At 40.0% G+C, this 20,463-nt stretch overlaps 1 protein-coding gene across 3 annotated transcripts; it reads left to right on the forward strand.

Annotated features, from left to right (window-relative positions):
• Nucleotides 1-820: 820 nt before the first annotated feature.
• LOC133953666 (ribosomal protein S6 kinase beta-2-like) lies at nucleotides 821-19,198 on the forward strand. 3 transcript variants are annotated; one of them, XM_062387704.1, is made up of 16 exons: nucleotides 821-867; nucleotides 1,859-1,913; nucleotides 2,140-2,177; nucleotides 3,106-3,220; nucleotides 3,582-3,650; nucleotides 3,868-4,015; nucleotides 4,263-4,320; nucleotides 4,473-4,573; nucleotides 9,493-9,583; nucleotides 9,898-9,988; nucleotides 12,788-12,895; nucleotides 14,110-14,172; nucleotides 15,027-15,104; nucleotides 15,344-15,451; nucleotides 15,667-15,779; nucleotides 16,483-19,198. In XM_062387704.1, the coding sequence occupies exons 1-16, from the start codon at nucleotides 854-856 to the stop codon at nucleotides 16,658-16,660; spliced, it is 1,428 nt and encodes a 475-aa protein (XP_062243688.1). In that variant the 5' UTR covers nucleotides 821-853; the 3' UTR covers nucleotides 16,661-19,198. The 3 variants fall into 3 exon arrangements, with proteins under 3 accessions (XP_062243688.1, XP_062243687.1, XP_062243689.1); XM_062387703.1 differs by having other exon boundaries at nucleotides 826-1,021; XM_062387705.1 differs by having other exon boundaries at nucleotides 826-1,005.
• Nucleotides 19,199-20,463: the final 1,265 nt, after the last annotated feature.

The raw sequence follows: 20,463 nt of genomic DNA on the forward strand, positions 1-20,463 counted from the left end.
ACGGGAGATGTGGACTCTGCATCGATGAAGAGACTGATTTCAATGACTGATGACTCATATTTTCCAGTGACAGTGAAGATACATTGACGCTTACATCCCGCTCTGCCAGGGCAGGATCAGCGGTGGCTTTGCGCATGCGCGATTCATTTGCAGTCTGGAGGACGCGGAGTGTGGTTCTCCTCTCTGCTCTGACAGCAGGACTCCTGCTACTGGGAGACTGACTGCCTGTGAGTGCGTTGGGACGCCAGAGGGGCTCACAGTAACTGCAGAACGATACGTGCTTTCACGTCAGTCTCCAAAACACCAGAAAGTCTCCATTATCACCAGAAAAGTCGCTAGATTTGTCGTTAGTAGCTTTTGACAAAAAAAGTCGGCATGAGGATTTTGAAAGTCACCAGATTTACTGACAAAGTCGCTAAGTTGGCAACACTGATCTCATCTTCTACCTCACCTATAGGCTTCCCCACTAATGTTGCGTTCAGGTGTTAATGTGACGGTCAGCAAATACCATGATAATAAGAATAACTTGGAATTAAAAAATGTTATAGCTTTGTTTCATCACCTGTGCAAATAACTCTTTTAAATCAATCATACATATTTCGTGGTAATTTTGGGCTTACTTACAAATCTGAAACTTGTTTTATTTATGCACTTTTTGATGACCTCTCACGGTCCTCATGCAGTGGCTTGCCAGGCCACCAGGGGGCTGCAGCCCACACTTGGGGAATGCCTGGACGAATAAGAATGAAACCGAAAGGGGGCAGTAATGCGACTCTGTGTATGCCAGCTGACGTTAAGCCTCACAGAAGAAGAAGAAGAAGAAGAGGAGGAGGAGGAGGAGGAAGAAATCGTCATGCTGTACACAGAGTATGAAGGGGACCTGAACACCGCTGTTACGTTATTTTACTTAAATGTAACGAGTGCTTTATAGCTGCTGGTCTATGAAAAGTAGCTTTGTTTCAGTTAAACTCTCGGACTACAGACTCAGACGAGGCTCCACCGCATGTAAGAGCGTTAACAGGTGAACCGCTAGCTAGCATTAGCATGTTTTGTAGCTACCTGTCAAACCTGCTACCAGCGCGGTAGTGGCTAACATTTAATGATGTCAGCCAGTTTAACCAGTCTGAGCTTTTACGGGAAGGAGTGGCACCGTAGTTAGTTAGAAGACCAACTGTGGGAGTCGGTCAGCTCCTTGGAATTTGCTGACATGGTCACTCTTGCTTTTGTTGCCGTGTGACTAACTAGCATGCTAACTTGAGAGCTTCTGCTAGCTCTGTGACGACGCTTTTGACTCCGAAAGTGTGGGACAAGCCTAAGCTTCACTTGAAACAACATGTTTACACTTAAGAAACGATTGTCAAGAATTGTTTCTTAAGTGTTAACATGTTGTCAAGGTCTCAGATGGAGCTGTGTCATGTTTAACTCTAATAACCACCTGGTGGTGGAGGCTAAGCCAGCGTCATGTTTTGAAAGGGCTCGTTCTTTCTGTATTCACTGAAGCACACCATCAGCTGCTCCGTCTGTTCAGTAAACGCTGCTGTTTTATTAACAGCCACAATAAACCACCAGATAACTCAGTAGGACACCAGTTGTCCCTGAAAGTCTCTCTCAAACTTCTTGATGAATAGTAAACTAATCAACGATAATCAGAAACATGGAATATAATGTTCATTGAAAGGTGGCAGAGCAGCAGTTTGCATTCCAGATAATTCACTGAGAGCAAACACGTGGGATGCTGCAGTGTTACTTGAAGGTCTACTTTTCTTGTACGTACAAAGGCGATACAACATTCCCCAATGAGGTGAAAGTCTTGGGTTCTGTGAAGCCCAACAGACTCACTGTACAGTGTCTATTTCAGGATGGCGGGTGTGTTCGACATAGACTTGGAGACGGAGGACATCAGTGATGCAGAGGTTTGTATCCCTTAATCATAGATAAGACTACAATAGATCAATAAATGAATGTCACAGGGATAAATTGAAAAAATTGTTAATACACTTCCGTATACAGTACTTAATTACTGGTGGCTTGTGTTTGTAAGATGAATTCTTCATTTGGTCATTTGAATTGGTTTTCAGTTTGTCATTTACCTTTGTCCCTATTGTTCAACCCCCTTGGCTTGTTTTTCCTTGCCTGTAGGATGATGTCTGTGACTTCCCCGTGCCAGAACCAGAGAAGTACGTTTAATAATTTATTTTAAATGTATTTATTTAATGCATTCACTTTAGAATTTTTTTATTGCAGTTTTTCTGAATAAATGAGTGCCTACTTTCAAATCCCAATCATTTTGCATTCTCTCAGACATACACAGGACTCCACAGAACCTCGTTCTCCGGAGGGGCTGTATGAGTGAATGCAAATGTATGATTAAGGGCCCCCCAGTATAAAGTCTGCAGAATGTCCAGAGGAGCCGATGTAAGAACAAAGCAGGAGATACTAAACTAAAGGAAAACAAATACCTCAGAGCCAAAAAGCAGAGCCATACACGTAGAAGACACTGGTAGATGCTAGTGTCTGTGATCTCGACAGTTGAATTAATATGCTAATGAATGAATAGAACTGTATTGTCCACCAAGGGAGGAAGATTGTTTTCGGCTCACAAGTACAACATAAAATCAGAAAAACATGAAAGGACAATAAATAAAATAAAAATAGCAGCGTGGACTATGTGGGTTGAAGTGCACCAGTCAGTATGCTGAGTTACGAATTTGTGGGGAAAAAAAGCAGTCCTAGGTCTACTTGCTATTCCAACTCTCACTGTGGTGTTAATATATGAATTCTCCGGACATCCTCTGGAGGTCATGTCTAAAAATGGCTTTGAAGCATAATTGTCCTGCATGTGTTTCTTGAGCCAGTTTGTGTTTTGAATTGGTTTTGTGACAGTGGGAGATACTTTTTAGTTTTAAGTAATACATGTGACATTATTACTTTGTCGGTTTTGTGCAGGCACTAGGATTTTGGGGTTGTTCAGACTAACAGTACATGGATTTGAGTTATCACCTCAATGCAGAAAATAATGATTTAGATTTCTCAGGTGAATGTAATTTTTAGTAGTTTTAAACCTTACCCTCTGTGTTACTGTGTCATTCTCATCCTTTAACTTAGTGGTCAGATAGAGGAGGTGGAACTGACCAGTGAGAGCGTCAACAGGGACAGTGAGAGAGTTGGGCCTGACTGCTTTGAGCTTCTTACTGTGCTGGGAAAAGGAGCCTATGGCAAGGTTTGTGTATGTGCATGTATCTGTGTGTGTCTGCATGTGTTTGCATGCTGGTGTTTACATGTAGCCGTTTTAAAGGATCTTTCTCTTTCTAACAAAAGTTTTATAATGTATCCCGTAACACAGTAACATTGTAATTAAGTGTTTATAAGGTTTTATGTAAATGTCAATTAAAAAAGGGAGAAAAATAAATTCATAAAAATGCGTTATTGCTGATATCTGCCTAAGACTCTGTAACATAACCAGTTCACCAATTTAAATCAGAGACAAAATTATTATCAGTAAATCTTGCACTACGGAAACTATATCCTTTTCAGCACAGTTTTAAGTTACTCTTTACAACTCACCTCTGTCTTTCTTTAAGGTTTTCCAGGTGAGAAAGGTTCAAGGAGCCCAGATCGGGAAGATATTTGCCATGAAGGTGCTGAAAAAGGTACAGTGAAGGAGCTGACAACTTTCTCTTGATACACAACTCATCCGATATGAATTTTGCATTGATGTTCCTCGATTACTCTTCTCATTTTTATTTCCTACCTTGTCACTTATTTACCTATCATTTCCTCTCCATGTATTTGTCCTATCCCCCACCCTCCCACACACACCTATTTTTCTTCCCCTCTCTTCCCTCTTCTCAACATGTTTGTCATAAGGCTAAGATAGTGTGTAATGCTAAAGACACTGCTCACACACGAGCAGAGCGGGAGATCCTGGAGACGGTGAGACACCCGTTCCTCGTGGATCTGCTCTACGCCTTCCAGACCGGGGGAAAACTCTACCTCATACTCGAGTGTCTAAGTGGTAAGAAAGGGTTCCTTAAGGATGGACATATGGATGTGGAGGATTAGAAACAGCAGAGGAGAGACAAATGCCATGGACTAATTTTAGTGCAATTGTGCAAAGCTAATCAAATCCCTTCACTTTTAAAATTTATGGCAACAAAATTTTTGATTGCATAGCAAGGAAGCGGTTGTAGGAAAAAATATGTATAAAGGAATGAATGGGAGTAAAAATCTTTCACCAATGTGTACTGTTTTTCTTTCACCAGGGGGGGAACTGTTCATGCAGTTGGAGAAGGAAGGTATCTTCATGGAAGACACTGCATGGTAAGGATGTCCTCATTTCAACTCACTATTTGTGTATAAGTTGTAATTTCTATCTTGTACAACTTAAGTTTGGTAATGATATTGTTTCAGTGGAAATTATTTCTACTGTTTAATTTACTTTGTGTAGTTAAATAGCGTCTGTGTGTGTTTAGTTTCTATCTAGGAGAGATCACATTGGCCATAGGTCACCTCCACTCGCATGGGATCATTTACAGAGACCTCAAACCTGAAAACATCATGCTTAATCACGAAGGTAAATACTGTATATGTAAATATAATCACTCACTGCGTCAAAACTAATCATCAGTCTTATCATTTTTCCATCTGAGTGAGGCTGCTATAATGACTTAGAATTCATTTTTAGTTCCTTTTCTAAATTTGAAAAAAAAAAAAAAATCTATTGACTGAAGTAGAAACCTTGTGAATAATAATAAATATAGCTTCTAATAGTTTGTGAAACTCATGTACTGAATTATTTATTATTGTTAAGAATCGAGTATAGCTCTCAGATTTATGGAAATAGAATTGGGTAGATATGATTAAAACTAGAGCTACGTTGTAGCACTATCAGGCCCGAGCACAGGCGATTTCAAGCCTGTTGCGGTCGGTGAAGAGAGAGCGATCGATGACCAAGCACATGTCTCCGCGTTGCATGCGGTTTGCGCTATGCGGCAAGGATAAACGCTTCACTTCCTGTAGCCAGCAGGTGGCGCTGTGATTTTAAGTCATGATTTCTTTGTAGACGTCATCAGGTGGTGAGTCTTGTCTTATATGTCTAATTTGGACTTGATTGGACCAAATATGCCAGAGATAAAGAAGCTTGTGTTTTTATGGCGTGTAATCAAAATTTGACCGTTGGTGCTTGGGCCCTAATTATATGGATTCAGATGATGCTCATCGACTCAGTTCCTGCTTGACACCTTGTTTCGGTTCCAATTTGGTGAAAAAAAGAGGTCACACTTGGGTCAATATTTTCATCAAGTGAGCATTGAAAGTTTAAATTTCTCTTCCCTCATATTTAAACAAATATTTCTAATTAAAAAATTAAATGCCATGAAAAAGGCAATGTCTATTTATAATTTAAAATTAAAATGATGTGTTTTAATAGATTATAATGGATTTCATATTAACTCTGTTAGTCAAAATGGAGAACAATGAGCAAGTCTACATTCCATCCCCTCTACCGCTCTTCTTCTCTCCCTCTCTCTTTTCTCTTCTCTCTTAGCCATGCATGCTAGCTTGTACAGGACTGTCTCCGAAAATTAGAATATTGTGATAAAGTTCTTTATTTTCTGTAATGCAATTTAAAAAAAAAAACAAAAATGTCATTCATTCTGGATTCATTACAAATCAACTGAAATATTGCAAGCCTTTTATTCTTTTAATATTGCTGATTATGGCTTACAGCTTAAGAAAACTCAAAAATCCTATCTCAAAAAATTAGAATATTTCCTCAGACCAAGTAAAAAAAAGATTTATAACAGCAAAACAAAATCAAACATTTGAAAATGTCCATTAATGCACTCAGTACTTGGTTGGGAATCCTTTTGCACGGATTACTGCATCAATGCGGCGTGGCATGGAGGCAATCAGCCTGTGGCATTGCTTAGGGTTTATGGATGCCCAGGATGCTTCAACAGCGGCCTTCAGCTCATTTGCATTGTTGGGTCTGGTGTCCTTCAGCTTCTTCTTCATAATACCCCACAAATTCTCTATGGGGTTCAGGTCAGGGGAATTGGCAGGCCAATCGAGGACAGTAATGCCATGGTCAGTACACCAGTTACTGGTGGTAAATGGTATGCCACATAAGCCTTTACGTTACATATCATTCATGGACCAATTAAAATCGAGATATTACTAGACATTTACGCAGCTTAAGGCCAATGTATGCTACTCCGAGTCCGTTGCGGACTGACGGACGGACGGAGCGGACGGACCCTTTTTGATTTATAGTTCTACGAGCCTTTTTGTTGTGAAAACAATTCACCGCCAGAACAGTAGATGGCGCAACTGAAGTCGAGCTTAGAGAAGCCTACCTCATGAGGTATATAGAAGAAGTCCACGCTGGTTTATTTACGTCCTCCCGGCTCCTCACACACAGTGAACGATGGCAGCTAACAGAAAAAGGATGTTGATGACGCGACAGTTTTTGCTGAATAAAGTGACACCCAGCGGGTCATAATGCTTATGTTATCGTGTCTTAACGCAGCGGTTCCCCGGTCTTGTTTCCAAACTGCGTTGCTAATTCAACAGCTGCAACAGCTTGAAGCTACAAGGAGGCATCTAGCTTCCCCCCAGCTTCCACTTACAGTCAGCAGGGACACCCGATACTAACTACTACCGTTAGTTAGTATCGATCTAAAGTGTTTGCTTCTAACCTGACGGTGTTTGAGAAAGAGTGTCATGAGCCGTGGGATTAAAGTCAGCGGGTTTTTGCGCTGTTCCCACCGCAGTTAGCATGGTGGTTAGCCCGCTAGCCACGTTATGAAAGTTCGTTATAACAGTATGTGACCGTACACACGTGCCGTAAGTGCTCTAACCAGCCAACGTCAGCCGGACAACGCCGCTGGCTTAACACACTTGTCACATTAATTATAGAGTCGTAGTTGTGATTTTGGTTTATTGTGATGTAGGGAATGGAACAGGAAGTTTACATTCCGAAATGCTGGCGTTAGCGGACCAATCACAGCCAAGGGCTATCCGTGGGCTCTCCGCCATTTCGACGTGTAGTTAGAAAAAGGAGAGCTGCACGAAAAGCTCTCCGAGGAGCCGTGGAGAGGCACGGAGAGGGCGTTCCACGTTGGAGAAGGCGGTCCTATCTGTCCGTGTCCGTCAAAACGGAGAAGCATACATTGGCCTTTAGGCCAACGTCATTACGTTGGCTATGCTCATTCACGTCGCGTTACCCCCGCGGATTTTTAAGTCAACATTGCAGCTGCCGTGTCCGTGCCCGCAGATATTTCAGACTGGAGGAATTTTAACAAATTGGATTATAATTTAAAAAGGAACAGAATGAATAGCAAGAGAAAGGCCTGCGCCAGCCTTGGACGGTGTACAGCAGCAACAGAGACAAACAATGTTCGAGCATTTCAAACGGACAGGTAGCCTACATGAACGGAAGGATGCTAGCTAGCTGTGCTGTCAGTCAGACTGTCACTGGATTACTATCGTATTGCTTATTTCTACAGCCAGGGAGTCAGATTGGTGAGTCAGAAACTTTTTGGGGGTTTATTTAATAATAAAGTTGGATGAATTGATACCGAGTGCAATCCATTCTGCATTTTATATTCAATTGAGCAGTTGTGTTTTCATTGTTACTGACGGACAAACCTAAGCTCTGCAATGTGGATAAATGGTTACATTCTGATGCTGGACAGGTCCATGGGGCATATGCTACTGGTACTATATCTATTAAGAAAGTTTATGGAGTGGAGTTGCCATCAGTTATGCTGTAGTCCTACATAATGATGAATGCTGTCTTTTATTTTTAAGTTGAATAGAAGTGGTACCGGTAGTTTGAATCGGCGAAGGTTTGACTTGTTGCCTTACGTTTATTCTGCCCTCGGTGTGAGGGACGGGTCCGTTAAGTCGATGGATGCGATGTTTAATCATTTAGACCAAACTACAGTAGGCTACGGGCAAACCTGAAGTCACCGTCGTGACCTTTCATATACGTCCCGTCTGTGTGTGTGTGAGTGAGTGAGTGAGTGAGAGAGAAAGAAAGAAAGAAAGGGAGGAACTTATTTGAAATCGGCGTGCGTGCCTGTTTGTTGTTTATTGTTTTTGATTTAACAATATATAGGTTTAGAGAAATCTGGCTTTCAGAACTCAGTGCCTACCCACTCACTGACCTCACCGCACGTCACTGGCGGTAGATTGACAGGTGACTATGATAGACTATGCAACAATATATTCAACCACCAGATGTCGCCGTCTCAATTACACTCAAAAAACTTTATTGGCACGACTAATGTAACAGTATTACCTGAGAATTATCAATGCCATTTTTTTTTTTTTTTTTCAACTTTTTTTTTTTTTTTTTTTTTTTTTCAATACATTGGTAGTCAAGGCGGGGCCCTAGTCTTGTTAAGGCGGCCGCCCTAACAAGATAGTGCTGGGGGAAACCCTGCAGCTGCATTTACTCTGGACTTGATGAAACACAGTGGACCAACACCAGCAGCTGACATGGCTCCCCAAACCATCACTGACTGTGGGAACTTCACACTGGATTTCAAGCAACTTGGATTTTGCTCCTCTCCAGCCTTTCTCCAGACTCTGGCGCCTTGACTTCCAAATGAAATACAACACTTGCTTTCGTCTGAAAAGAGGACTTTGGACCACTCTGCAACTGTCCAGTGCTTCTTTTCCATAGCCCAAGTCAGACGCTTCTTCCGTTGTCATGAGTTCAGAAGTGGCTTGACCATGGGAATACGGCTATTGTAGCCCATTTCCCGGACACGTCTGTGAACAGTGGCTTTTGATACCTGGACTCCAGCTTCAGTCCACTGTCTTTGAAGCTCCCCCAAATTCTGGAAGCGACCCTTCTTCACAATGCTGTTAAGGCTGCGGTCATCTCTCTTGGTTGTGCAGCGTTTCCTGCCACATTTCCCCCTTCCAACAGACTTTTTGTGGATGTGCTTTGAAACTGCACTCTGTGAACAGCTTGCTCTTTGAGAAATTTCTTTTTGTGTCTTATCCTCCTGACGGAGGGTGTCAATGATGGTCCTCTGGACAGCAGTCAGATCAGCAGTCTTCCCCATACTTGTGATTTAGTTTACTGAACCAAGCTGAGTGTTTTTCAAGGCTCAGGAAACCCTTGCAGGTGTTTCGAGTTAATTAGATGATTCAAGTGATTAGTTGAATACCCTACTAGTATACTTTTTCATGATATTCTAATATTTAGAGATAGGATATTTTAGTTTTCTTAAGCTGTAAGCCATAATCAGCAATATTAAAAGAATAAAAGGCCTGCAATATTTCAGTTGATTTGTAATGAATCCAGAATGTTTTTTTAATTGCATTACAGAAAATAAAGAACTTTATCACAATATTCTAATTTTCTGAGACAGTCCTGTATCTAAACAAAGGGTCACAATGTTGAGTTGACACGTGACTTTTAGACTTGTATGTAGCCTTTGTTTGCAATAATAAAGGGTCTTTCTCTGTTTATAGGTCACATCAAGCTAACTGACTTTGGCCTCTGTAAGGAATCGATTCACGAAGGATCGGTCACACACACCTTTTGTGGCACCATAGAATACATGTGGGTAATTCTCATAGACACACACAGTGCTTTACTCTCATTTTCAAGATTTTTAGCACTTATGTGACCACAACAACAAATAAATATTATCAACACTTTCATAATATTTGCTCTGCTCTTGTTGGTGCTGTGGAATTCTATAATACAAGTTTCACTTACAAACTAGTTGATATTATGGGGGAATGCAAGTTGTAAATGAAGCAAACAAAGCTATTTGACTTTATATTTAATTAGTATTATTTTTACACTGACAACCTATTAATTTTGTTTGCTTGTGAATGTCTCCCCTGTCTGTGTGTTGTTTTCCGTTCCAGGGCTCCAGAGATCCTGACCAGGTTGGGTCACAACAGAGCAGTAGACTGGTGGAGCCTGGGGGCCCTGATGTATGATATGATGACTGGATCTGTAAGTGAGAACTGCTAGAGCCCAAAGTTGTTTCAGTCAGACAACTCACATTTGAAATGTTTATTGCACCAGCAGAACATACTTTGCAGAACCGACTTCAGCACTCCCAAGATATGATTAAATATATATAATTGGAGTAATGAGCAAATATTTATTACGCCCCTGTCGTAGTCTACAGGTGGATGCTTGGGTGGTGGCAGGGCTGAAACAACCGGCAGCCATCTTCAGTACAGAGGGCAAGCAAAGGAACTGATGGAATTTTTTTCAGCTTAAATAGACTGCCAAATTGGTTGGGTGTGTATTATTGAGGATTGCGGAGAGAGAGGCACGTCATATGAATGATAACGCAGCTCGAGTTTGCTGCCTGAAGTAGCGCATAATCCTCATTACATTAATGGTGAGAAAACTGAGTTGGGAGATTTGGGGGGCAAAAAAATCGACTTCCTTCACATCTCCCCACTGTACTCATATTCACACACCTCTGACGTGGAGTTTGCGGCATGGAGGCAGTCTTAGCTGGGGCCCAGATCAACCCAGTGTGTTCCTCCTAAACTGTTCTCAGACATGTCCTGCTGAGTATTTCCTTAGAATTGGTTCCAGACATGCTCCTTAGTTTATCTTTCACAAATTAACAGCACGGTGGGAGATCTTCAGCTTAGACACAACATTATCCACCGGATTCAGGTGAGGGGTGGTGTAGCATACAGAAGCAGGATGTAATGTATAAATTCTGCTGCGGAGATCATGTGTTTTTGGTTAACTACACCATGACATGAACGTCAGCTCTTATCACTGTGACCTCTCGACATTTTTGTCGGTGACCTCTATGTGTGTGGCTTCCCTTTTTCATGTGGAGATACACTCCTGATCAAAATCTTAAGACCAGTTAAAAAATTGCATGAATTTGCATTTTGCACTAGCTTTAAAGGCACCACAGCCTTTAAAAGCCAAAATCTGTGCAAAAATTTGGATTCCATGTCATTTCCTGTCAAGTAATCACACTGTGAAGATCTCTTGATGGCAAAGGCAAAAAAGCTCACCGTCTTTGAACGTGGTAGGATTGTTGAACTGCATAAACAAGGCCTCTCACAACATGCCATCGCTGCTGAGGTTGGACGCAGAATCATTAAACACGGGACGAGATGTTAAAACTGTCCATTGTGCCAATAGATGGTATGCTCTCACATGATTTGCCGTGATGTTGAAAGAGTGGCATGGGAGGTGTATTTCTTAGACTGGGTTAAGATGTCAATTTTGGGACACATCCTCAGTGGTGTGCCTTCGAATCAGTGGGTGTTTCGGCCTTAAATCACTAAACACTCCCTGAGCCAGCCCTACAGCTGACCGCATACCTCAAATGCTAAATGACTGTAACACAGTCATTTAGCATTTCTTAAAAGATCCTCAGGGTTATGGGACAAAAAAATCAAGTGGTAGACCCAAAAAAAACTCACCGGCGCTGAGCCGGAGGATCCAAATGGCTGTCCGTCAAGACACGGGACGATCCTCATCCCAAATTGAGGCCATTACTGGTGCTGACTGCAGCCCAATAACCATCAGACGGCATCTGCGAAGGAAGGGCTTCAAAAACAAGAAACGTCTTCAAAGGCCACGTCTCCTTCAACGCCACAAAATTGCCCGTTTAGACTTTGCAAGGGAGCACCAAACATGGGACATTCGAAGGTGGAAGAAAGTTTTATTCTCTGACTAGAAAAAATGTAACCTTGATGGTCCTGATGGCTTCCAACGTTACTGGCATGACAAGGAGATGCCACCTGAGATGTTTTCTACGCGCGAAGTGGAGGGGGCGCTATCATGATCTGGGGTACTTTTTCCTTCAATAGAACAATGGAGCTCCAAGTTGTGCAGGGGCGTCAAACAGCAGCTGGCTATGTGGAGATTTTGCAGCGGGCATCCCTCATGACTGAGGGCCCTCGTCTGTGTGGTAACGACTGGGTTTTTCAGCAGGACAACGCTCCAATTCACAATGCCCGTCTGACCAAGACTTTTTTCCAGGAGAATAACCTCACTCTTTTGGACCATCCTGCGTGTTCCCCTGATCTTAATCCAATTGAGAACATTTGGGGATGGATGGCAAGGGAAGTTTACAAAAATGGACTTCAGTTCCAGACAGTGGATGCCCTTTGTGAAGCCATCTTCACCACTTGGCGCAACATTCGCACTAGCCTTTTGGAAACACTTGCATCAAGCATGCTAAAATGAATTTTTGAAGTGATCAACAATAATGGTGGAGCCACTCATTACTGAGTCAGTTTTTGACACTTTAATTTCTGTTTTAGGAGGGTTTTTTTTTTTTTTTAGCTGTGGTCTTAAACTTTTGATCAGCTGATGAACAGCCTACTTCAGTTAAATTGTTGTTTTCAATAAATTGCCTGCTCACAACTTTTGGGCTCTTGTTCCCATTTCTTCTTTTTGCATTTTGAAACTCTACTTAGAACCTTCCTAAGATTCAACAGTGCAAAATGCAAATTCATGCAATTTTGTAACTGGTCTTAAGATTTTGATCAGGAGTATATTTGTTTTTTTGTATTTTTCATTTTTATGTCTATCCAGCCGGGGTTTTCCTGCTGTGTTCACACATGAGCTCCTCCAGTGTTTCTACTGACTTTATAGCATAAAGTCAGCAGATACTCAGAAGGATCAAACTCATTGCTACGTTTATTTTCAAACATTCTATTCTCTGGAGTTGAGCACATTTCTAAAAGCAGCATTATTTTGAAATGGCTGCTGAAGTCTGTTTATTTCCTTCACTGACACACTCCTCTGATTTTCCACCAGCCTCCATTCACAGCTGAAAACAGGAAGAAGACCATTGATAAGATCTTGAAGTGTAAACTCAACCTACCCCCATACCTGACCATTGATGCCAGGGACCTCATTAAGAAGGTCTGTATCCTGCAAATGCACCAAATGCGCTCACACACTGTCAACCAGTGTTAATTTTGGCAGCTATTTTTGATTTAGTCTTAGTCTTTTGACAAAAATGTAAATTAGTTTTATTCACATTTAGTCATTTTTATCCTTTCGTCGACGAAAACTAATTTAATTTTAGTCTAGTTTTAGTCGACGAAAACGAATTACATTTTAGTCTAGTTTTAGTCACATTTAATAGTCACATTAAACTCCTTTTTCTATAAAAACATATAGCTGCAGCCTAATAGCTTAAAAATATATGAGGTGCTGAACTCGGGGCAGCTGAGACCGGAGACACTCTGTTTTTATTGTGACTTAGTCAACCACCAACATTTACGTCTCGTCTCGTCAACGAAAGTTAAAATAGATTTAGTCATAGTTTTTATTTTCAAAGAATCCGTTTTAGTTACGTCTTCATCTCGTCTTAGTCATGGAAAAAAGTTCGTTAACGAATATTTTTCGTTATAGTTTTCGTCAACGAAATTAACACTGCTGTAAATATTATCATTACAACACAGAAATTGCCAATTTATATCAGAGTGCATTTTTTTCCTCCATTCAGGATCCGATATCAATTTTATTCTCTGAAAGTCTTTAAAAGGTTTTTTCTATTTTTTCATACACAACATTAATACATTTCTTTTCTTTTTTGCTATAATGTCATGATCTGTTGATGGGATGATGATTTGAAGTATGAGAATTTAAATATTTTGCCAGTTGTGGTTATTTATGTTCATTACAGCCCATCACAACTGTGATTTGAATTACAAGAACTGGGATCATATTTGATCTTCTATACAAAGTCTGTATATATTTAAATATATATGGTATTTTTATATAGTCGTTTCTAGTCTTGATGACCATATCTAACAAAACAATTCACAACAAGGAATGGAAACTCAATTCTATCATTCAGGATCTTCGATGATGATTCTGCAAAGTGCATATACAAGAAATCCTGTAAAAAACAAAACAATTCTTTTCCATTAATTTAAGAAAATGACAACCTCCAGCTTAAATATACTTAAAAACAATGCATATGCTGAAACAGAGATGTAGATCAGTTAAGACAAATCATTTTAATTCAGGTGGGTATAAGGAGCCACTGTCAGACCAATGTTGGCATTAACTGTATAAATGAACTGATCAGATCAAATAATATCAGTTTGACATGTCTATCTTTTCAGCTGTTGAAGAAGAATCCAGCCCAGAGACTTTGTTCAAAAAATTCAGACTGTGCTGATATCCAGGTGAGTAGTGTCACTGCGTTCTGCCTGGTTTTAGCATGTTTTCACTATGATTCTTCTTATGAAACTAGAAATAAATTAAAATCCCTGTGTGACGACCCAGGACATACTGAAATTGTGATAATTCTAAACAATCTCCCTGGGTCGAGTACTTCTCTCCATCAAGGCAAGGTAAAAACTTAAACCGACTGGAGCTATGCAAGCAAATCAAACAGATACTAGGCGGGTGCAGCAGTAACACACCTGACACTGATGCACTGTTATGTGAATAAAGACACACGTGGTATCTATTGCCATTTCAAGAATTTGAAATGGCAGACATGCGGTACAGCCCAGTTTCCTCATTTGATCATTGTTCTCTATTCTCATTGACCCTGAAAATATTTTGGTCCTTCATCTTGAAGCCATGAGCAAGTTCCCATTAGACTATTCTGCATAGATGTCAATTACCTGACTGACACTGAACACTGATCAGAATGCTCTGATGCTACATAACAACATCATAAGATGTTAAATGGAAGAAGACCAAACCAATTTCAGATCTACTGTTATTTTCCCCTTTGAATCTGTATCTGAATTAATAGTCAGAAAATCTGTTTCTGCAATTAAACACTGTGTACAAAGTTTACAAAAATTAACATCTCTTCTAAATATCTTCTTAACAGAATATATACAATGCATGACATACAGTAAGAGTGTTTGTGTATCTAGCCTCTGAAAAGTGAAACAATGATTGCACACACTGATCTGAGGACAGTATAATTGCAGAATCCATATATTTAATAAATGTGCAGATGTTTTTTAAACATAACCTATTACAACAACCAACCAAACACAAATGCTTTGTTCCTCTGTAGAAACATCCTTTCTTCAGGCACATTAACTGGGATGATCTTCTTAACAAGAGAGTGGAGCCGCCTTACAAGCCCCAGCTGGTCAGTCACTAGATGTCATTTTGTCTCCTTTATACTATGAAACATCTTTTTGAGTTACTAATAAGCCTGTTGTTCATCAAACTCTGCTGTACAGTACATCCCCTGTATGTTCCCTGACCTCTCATTGTCTTTGTGTCACACACACACACACACACACACCACTCATCCCTATCTTCAATCACCTTAATAAATCTGTTCCTCTGTCTAACTTTCAACTGCCCCTGTCTGGGTCTCTGTAGCACTCGGATGAGGATGTGAGCCAGTTTGACGTCAGGTTCACCAGACAGACACCAGTGGACAGTCCTGACGACACCTCCCTCGGCCACAGTGCAGAGCTTGCCTTCGCTGTGAGACAGTCTTCCTTATCACACTTATTTTTTATAAGTTTATATCTAGGCTCTAGAAACCACTGACAACTCTAAATCAAGAGTTACAAATGTCTTTGTGTAAGGTACTGTGTCAGTGCCTCTTTCCCAGCACCTTCCTGTTCAACACCCTAAATAAAAAAAGCGGCTCTTATGCGTTTACACAGAATTAATTGTGACTGTCTGTGCCCCATCAGGGTTTCACCTACGTGGCTCCATCGGTCCTAGAGAGTCTAAAAGAAGGCTTCTCATTTGAACCCCGAACACGAGCTGTCCGCCGACACAACAGCAGCCCACGCACACCCATCAGGTAACACACAAAACATGAATTCCCATCTATGAAGCCATCACAACGTTTTGATGCCTCCAGGCCAGCGATTTGGAGTTGTCCGTCCGTCTTTACTTACATACCATTATATCTCCTGATTTTGATCCAAAGGTCAAGTTCATGTTGGCCTCGCAAAGTATGTATGTTTTTCTTGAATGTGATATCTTAAGATAAGCTTGAGGGAATGTCTTCAAATGTTGGTACAAACATTCACTGGACTCAAAGATGAACTGATTCGATTTTGGTGCCTGGAGGTCAAAGGTAAAGGTCGCAGTGTCCTCATGTCACTGTGAATGTGACATATTCTATCCTGTTTTGTCATTGGGTCTCTTGAAGGCGCTATATAATTCAAGCTATTTTTATGTTTCAGTTGTCAGAGTTAAAGTCAAAATGACCTTTTTATGAAACAGAAAAAAAGTATTTAGAAATATGTACACAGAAACTGTGCATACAACCACAGAGCAGTAATTCAAGTTATTTATAACCTTGAACTTTTTTACGTCCTTTGTGCTCATATACAAAGCATTAGCATGATTCATCATCAATACACAAGAAGCTAATGTATTGATAATTAAGTAGACTTGATCTGTACTAATGTCTCTAAAAATTTCTTATATAACCTAGGAGATGCATTTATTTCTATTAAACAATCTTGTATTTTTGTAATAACAATTTTTTCCTTTAGTCCCCTGAAGTTTTCTTCTGCCGGGCCCTTCAAGTCGGGCACTCATGGAGAGCCGGAGCCCTTCTCTCCCACTTCTCCGCCGTCAGCACCGGTTTCCATGTCACTGGAAAACGGAGGTGCCAGTCAGCCAATCAGGACCCCTGCGAGGAACAAGAAGCAGAAGGGACATCGGAGATGAGCAGGAAAGGTTCAGAGTCAGCTTGTGCTGCAGACCTTGGTCAGATTAATGTTTTCTGTCAAATACCGCAGGTGTTGAGATACAGAGCTGAAGGTTTTGGTTTTATGTCTGGTATCATGCTTTTTTTGAAGTGGTTTAACTAAGAGGTGTCTGAAAGGCCAAAAGCTTTTTTTCCCTGTCATATTCGAATTAGAAAACTAAAACAGACACAGCTCCTCTTTGGTCTTACTGTCCAGCTTTTCTTATTTGTCATATTGACTGTTTAAAGCTAGAACACTTCTCACAGACTTCGCTGGATCAACGTGGAATATTTATGCTTTATATTTATAGACTTTAGAGCCTCAGTTGGATCACTGTTTCCAGATGGCTACTTTATTGTGAAAAGCTTCATTAAAAAAAACAAGGACTTATGTAAAAGTATTATTTTCAAATGAGATCACAATAAGGAGTATTTTCTTCACCACTTTCCCTAAATGCATCATGGGCAGTTAGTCACGTAAATGATGGACTGACTAAGTTTTAATTTTTTATATACTCTATAGTCTATATGCTCTGTTACAGCTAAAAGTAAGCTGTAATATATGTAATTTATGTTTTTCATTGAATTAGTTCCTCAGCTTTTAATTAGTTCATCAGGCGGACGTTTCAATAAGAAAACTGATGAAAGATATTTTGATTGGATTCTTTTTTCCATAAAGGTAGAAATGTGACAAAGACATTTAGCCTTCATATAATACATTGCATATTGTTAACATATTCTTGACTGTCAGGTGAAAATATGGAAAATCTCTCTCTCTGTTGACGTTTCTTCATGTCTGCTGCCAAAGGTTTTCCCACTTGCTGTCCTCGTATTGTAAAAACGGACTGATCACACTGTTCAGGACTTAACAAAAGGGACAAGCTGTATGTATTCATTTGGATCTATAAGGAGAGTTCACATATACACAAACAGAGCATCAATAAAAACCAAACAATGTACAGTCAATGCTGGTAAAGTGGTGCTCTCCGAAAACAATGAATTATATTGTATAGAAAGAATATTTTAGGTAACAGAACAAACCTATTTTTTCACATAACTTAGGTGAAATAGTTATATTAAAAATAAAGTGCTTGATGTTATGAATTGTTCGATTGTCATTGCCCGACATAGTCAGACACTCACAAGTTGGATGAATCATAGGAAGGTTGTGAGTTTCATGTGGTGCCAACATTTTCTCAGCAATGTCTTTTGTTTTTAAATCAGTGGGTTATAGATTGAGATTAATCAAACTATATCTTGTTACAATATTAACAATAAATAAAACGAATTTTGCATTAATCTTTAGGTACAACAAGAGAACACAGGCAGCTCTTTGAAGAAGCTGAGGCTAAATATGTGTAAATTTTGTAACTGAATCCATTATCTCCACAGTGCAATAACATGCACAATTAAAGATAACGGAGACAGACAGACACGTATTGTAGCGATGGGACAAAATGGGAACAATGCTGCAGTGCAAATATATCACATATTCACATGAGTAGCAGCTGCAGAAGTTAATGTATGCTTCTATTCATCGGCTAAATCATTAGCTTCCTGTCCATCATGGTCTGTAGTTGAGAATACAATATTCACTAGGTGTAATCTATCCTCTGATTTGAATGTATGTCTTAAAGTATGTATGACAATAATGAATTAGGAAATAAATGGTCAGATGAACAAATGCAGATAAAAACCTTGACTCGATCTGGCACCATAAATTGGTTTCTAACCTGCAAATCTAATGACATGATAAATACAACCTACATCACGTTTGCATTGTTACAAGGAGTGTTGATGCATTCAGCTAAAGAGCACTGCAGTGGTTGCAGACTTGATTCTAATGTAGAAACAAGAGGATTTGTAAAGATTGAAACAACTTTTCATAATAATGATAAAATCCCTCTTAGTGTATTGGGTTATCTACAATTTCATGGTTAAATATTTCTGCATTAGTTCAGTTGATCATTTTATGCTTATATATTTGATCATATTTATTTACTTTTGAAGTCTTTGGGCTGCCTGTTCCTTTGTTCTTGTTTAGAAAGACATATTCCTCTTCTGCTGCTCTTGTTCTTGTGGATTTTAGGAAACAGGTGTGACACAAAAGCTCTTCAACCTCTGCTCCACCAGCCTCTGACTGGATCTATTTGAGGCAGAGTGTGAATTATATTCTGAGTAATGTCTGTTGTCACACTGCAGTCTGTTATTGTATGGGCACTGTACTAGAACAGTTGTACAGAACAAACTGCAGCACCTCATGATGTGATTGTAAACAAGGTATTCTTAAAGCTAACAAGAACAACCCCCCCAGCCCCACCCACACACTCAGTTATTGAATTTGCAGCTGGAAAGCCGGAACAAGTGCTGATGTGTTCACTTTTGTATATTTATTTACAAAACTAAGAGTAATTATTTTTAATTCAATATTTTGAGTGGTTTATTCTTTTCTTTCTTGTCATGTATAATTTTTCATTAACAGACGAATGTTTAAGAATAAAAATGGATTAAATGCTGAATTAATGTATGGGGTTTGCAATTTGCTGATTTGAGTTAAGGTGGAAACATATCTGATGGGTAAAAACACTCTCTCAAATCCCCCCCCCCCAAAATAGATCTATTAAAAAATGTATTTCGTAATCCCCACAGTTGCAGATACATTCAATTTAAATTAAATTTAAATCAACGAGACTTCCAATATTGCGTTGCTCTTGCGATGAACAAAACTGATCATATTTCTCTTAAATAACAGTAATATAGTTTAAGACGGAATCACAGTTCAGTTACAAACACTTGTTATTATCACCTTGTTTTGGTGTTTGTGGTGGGGAAGGGAGTTCTGGAAGCAGTTAAACAAGCATGGTAACCATAGCTGTCTAGCTGCTCTGATGCTAGTTTTTCAATAACCTTCATTTGCACAATTCACATTAGCTGATACCTTGAAAAACATGACAAATTGCTCAAATTCAGACTTTACTGGATTATGCATTGACAGCCATTTGTTCTCAAATTCATGTTATCCAGGTCCAACATCTTCAGAAAATGGAATGCATTTGTAAGTAACTGACTTAGGGCTCAGTTCCATTGTCAAGCTCCCCCCTCTCACATGTATCCCTCGCCTGGTATCGATCCTTGTTATAACTGCATGAGGAAATGCAGAAAGTGAGAGAAAGGGATTCAGATGTAAGTATCCAGATGCTGACAAACGATCAAGTGAAAGCTTGAATGCCAGACTCGGTCTCTCACAGTTTAATATAGCACATAGAGGAGGTTGGAAATCTCTGAATCTAAGGAAAATAATTGCATCCTTTTTTTATCTCTAAATGTGCCAAGATGCTGGTGCTCTATTGTGACTAATATTAATAACAACTAGGGCTACGTTGAAGCACTAACGGGCCCGAGCACAGGCAATTTCAAGTCTGTTGCGGTCGGGGAAGAGAGAGCGATTGATGAACAAGCGCATGTCTTTGACTTGCGTGCGTTTTAAGCTGTGCAGCAAGAATAAACGCGTCACTTCCTGTAGCCAGCAGGTGGCGCTATGATGTTAAGTCATGGTGTCTTTGTAGATGTCATCAGGTCGCAAGTATTGTCTTACAGTTGGTTGGACCAAATATGTCCAAGATACAGTTGTTGTGATTGATGGCGTGTGATCAGACTTTGAAGCCACGCCAGGGTGAGACAGTATGACGAAAAGGTGATTTTTTTGATAACTTGATGTCATGTATTAAATCATGCTTGTGTTGGCAAGTGGTTGGGGGCAATCAGTTTCATTTGCAGATAGCAC

The sequence above is a fragment of the Platichthys flesus genome, chromosome 5, assembly GCF_949316205.1.
Source record: "Platichthys flesus chromosome 5, fPlaFle2.1, whole genome shotgun sequence".
NCBI classification, from domain to species: Eukaryota; Metazoa; Chordata; class Actinopteri; order Pleuronectiformes; family Pleuronectidae; genus Platichthys; species Platichthys flesus.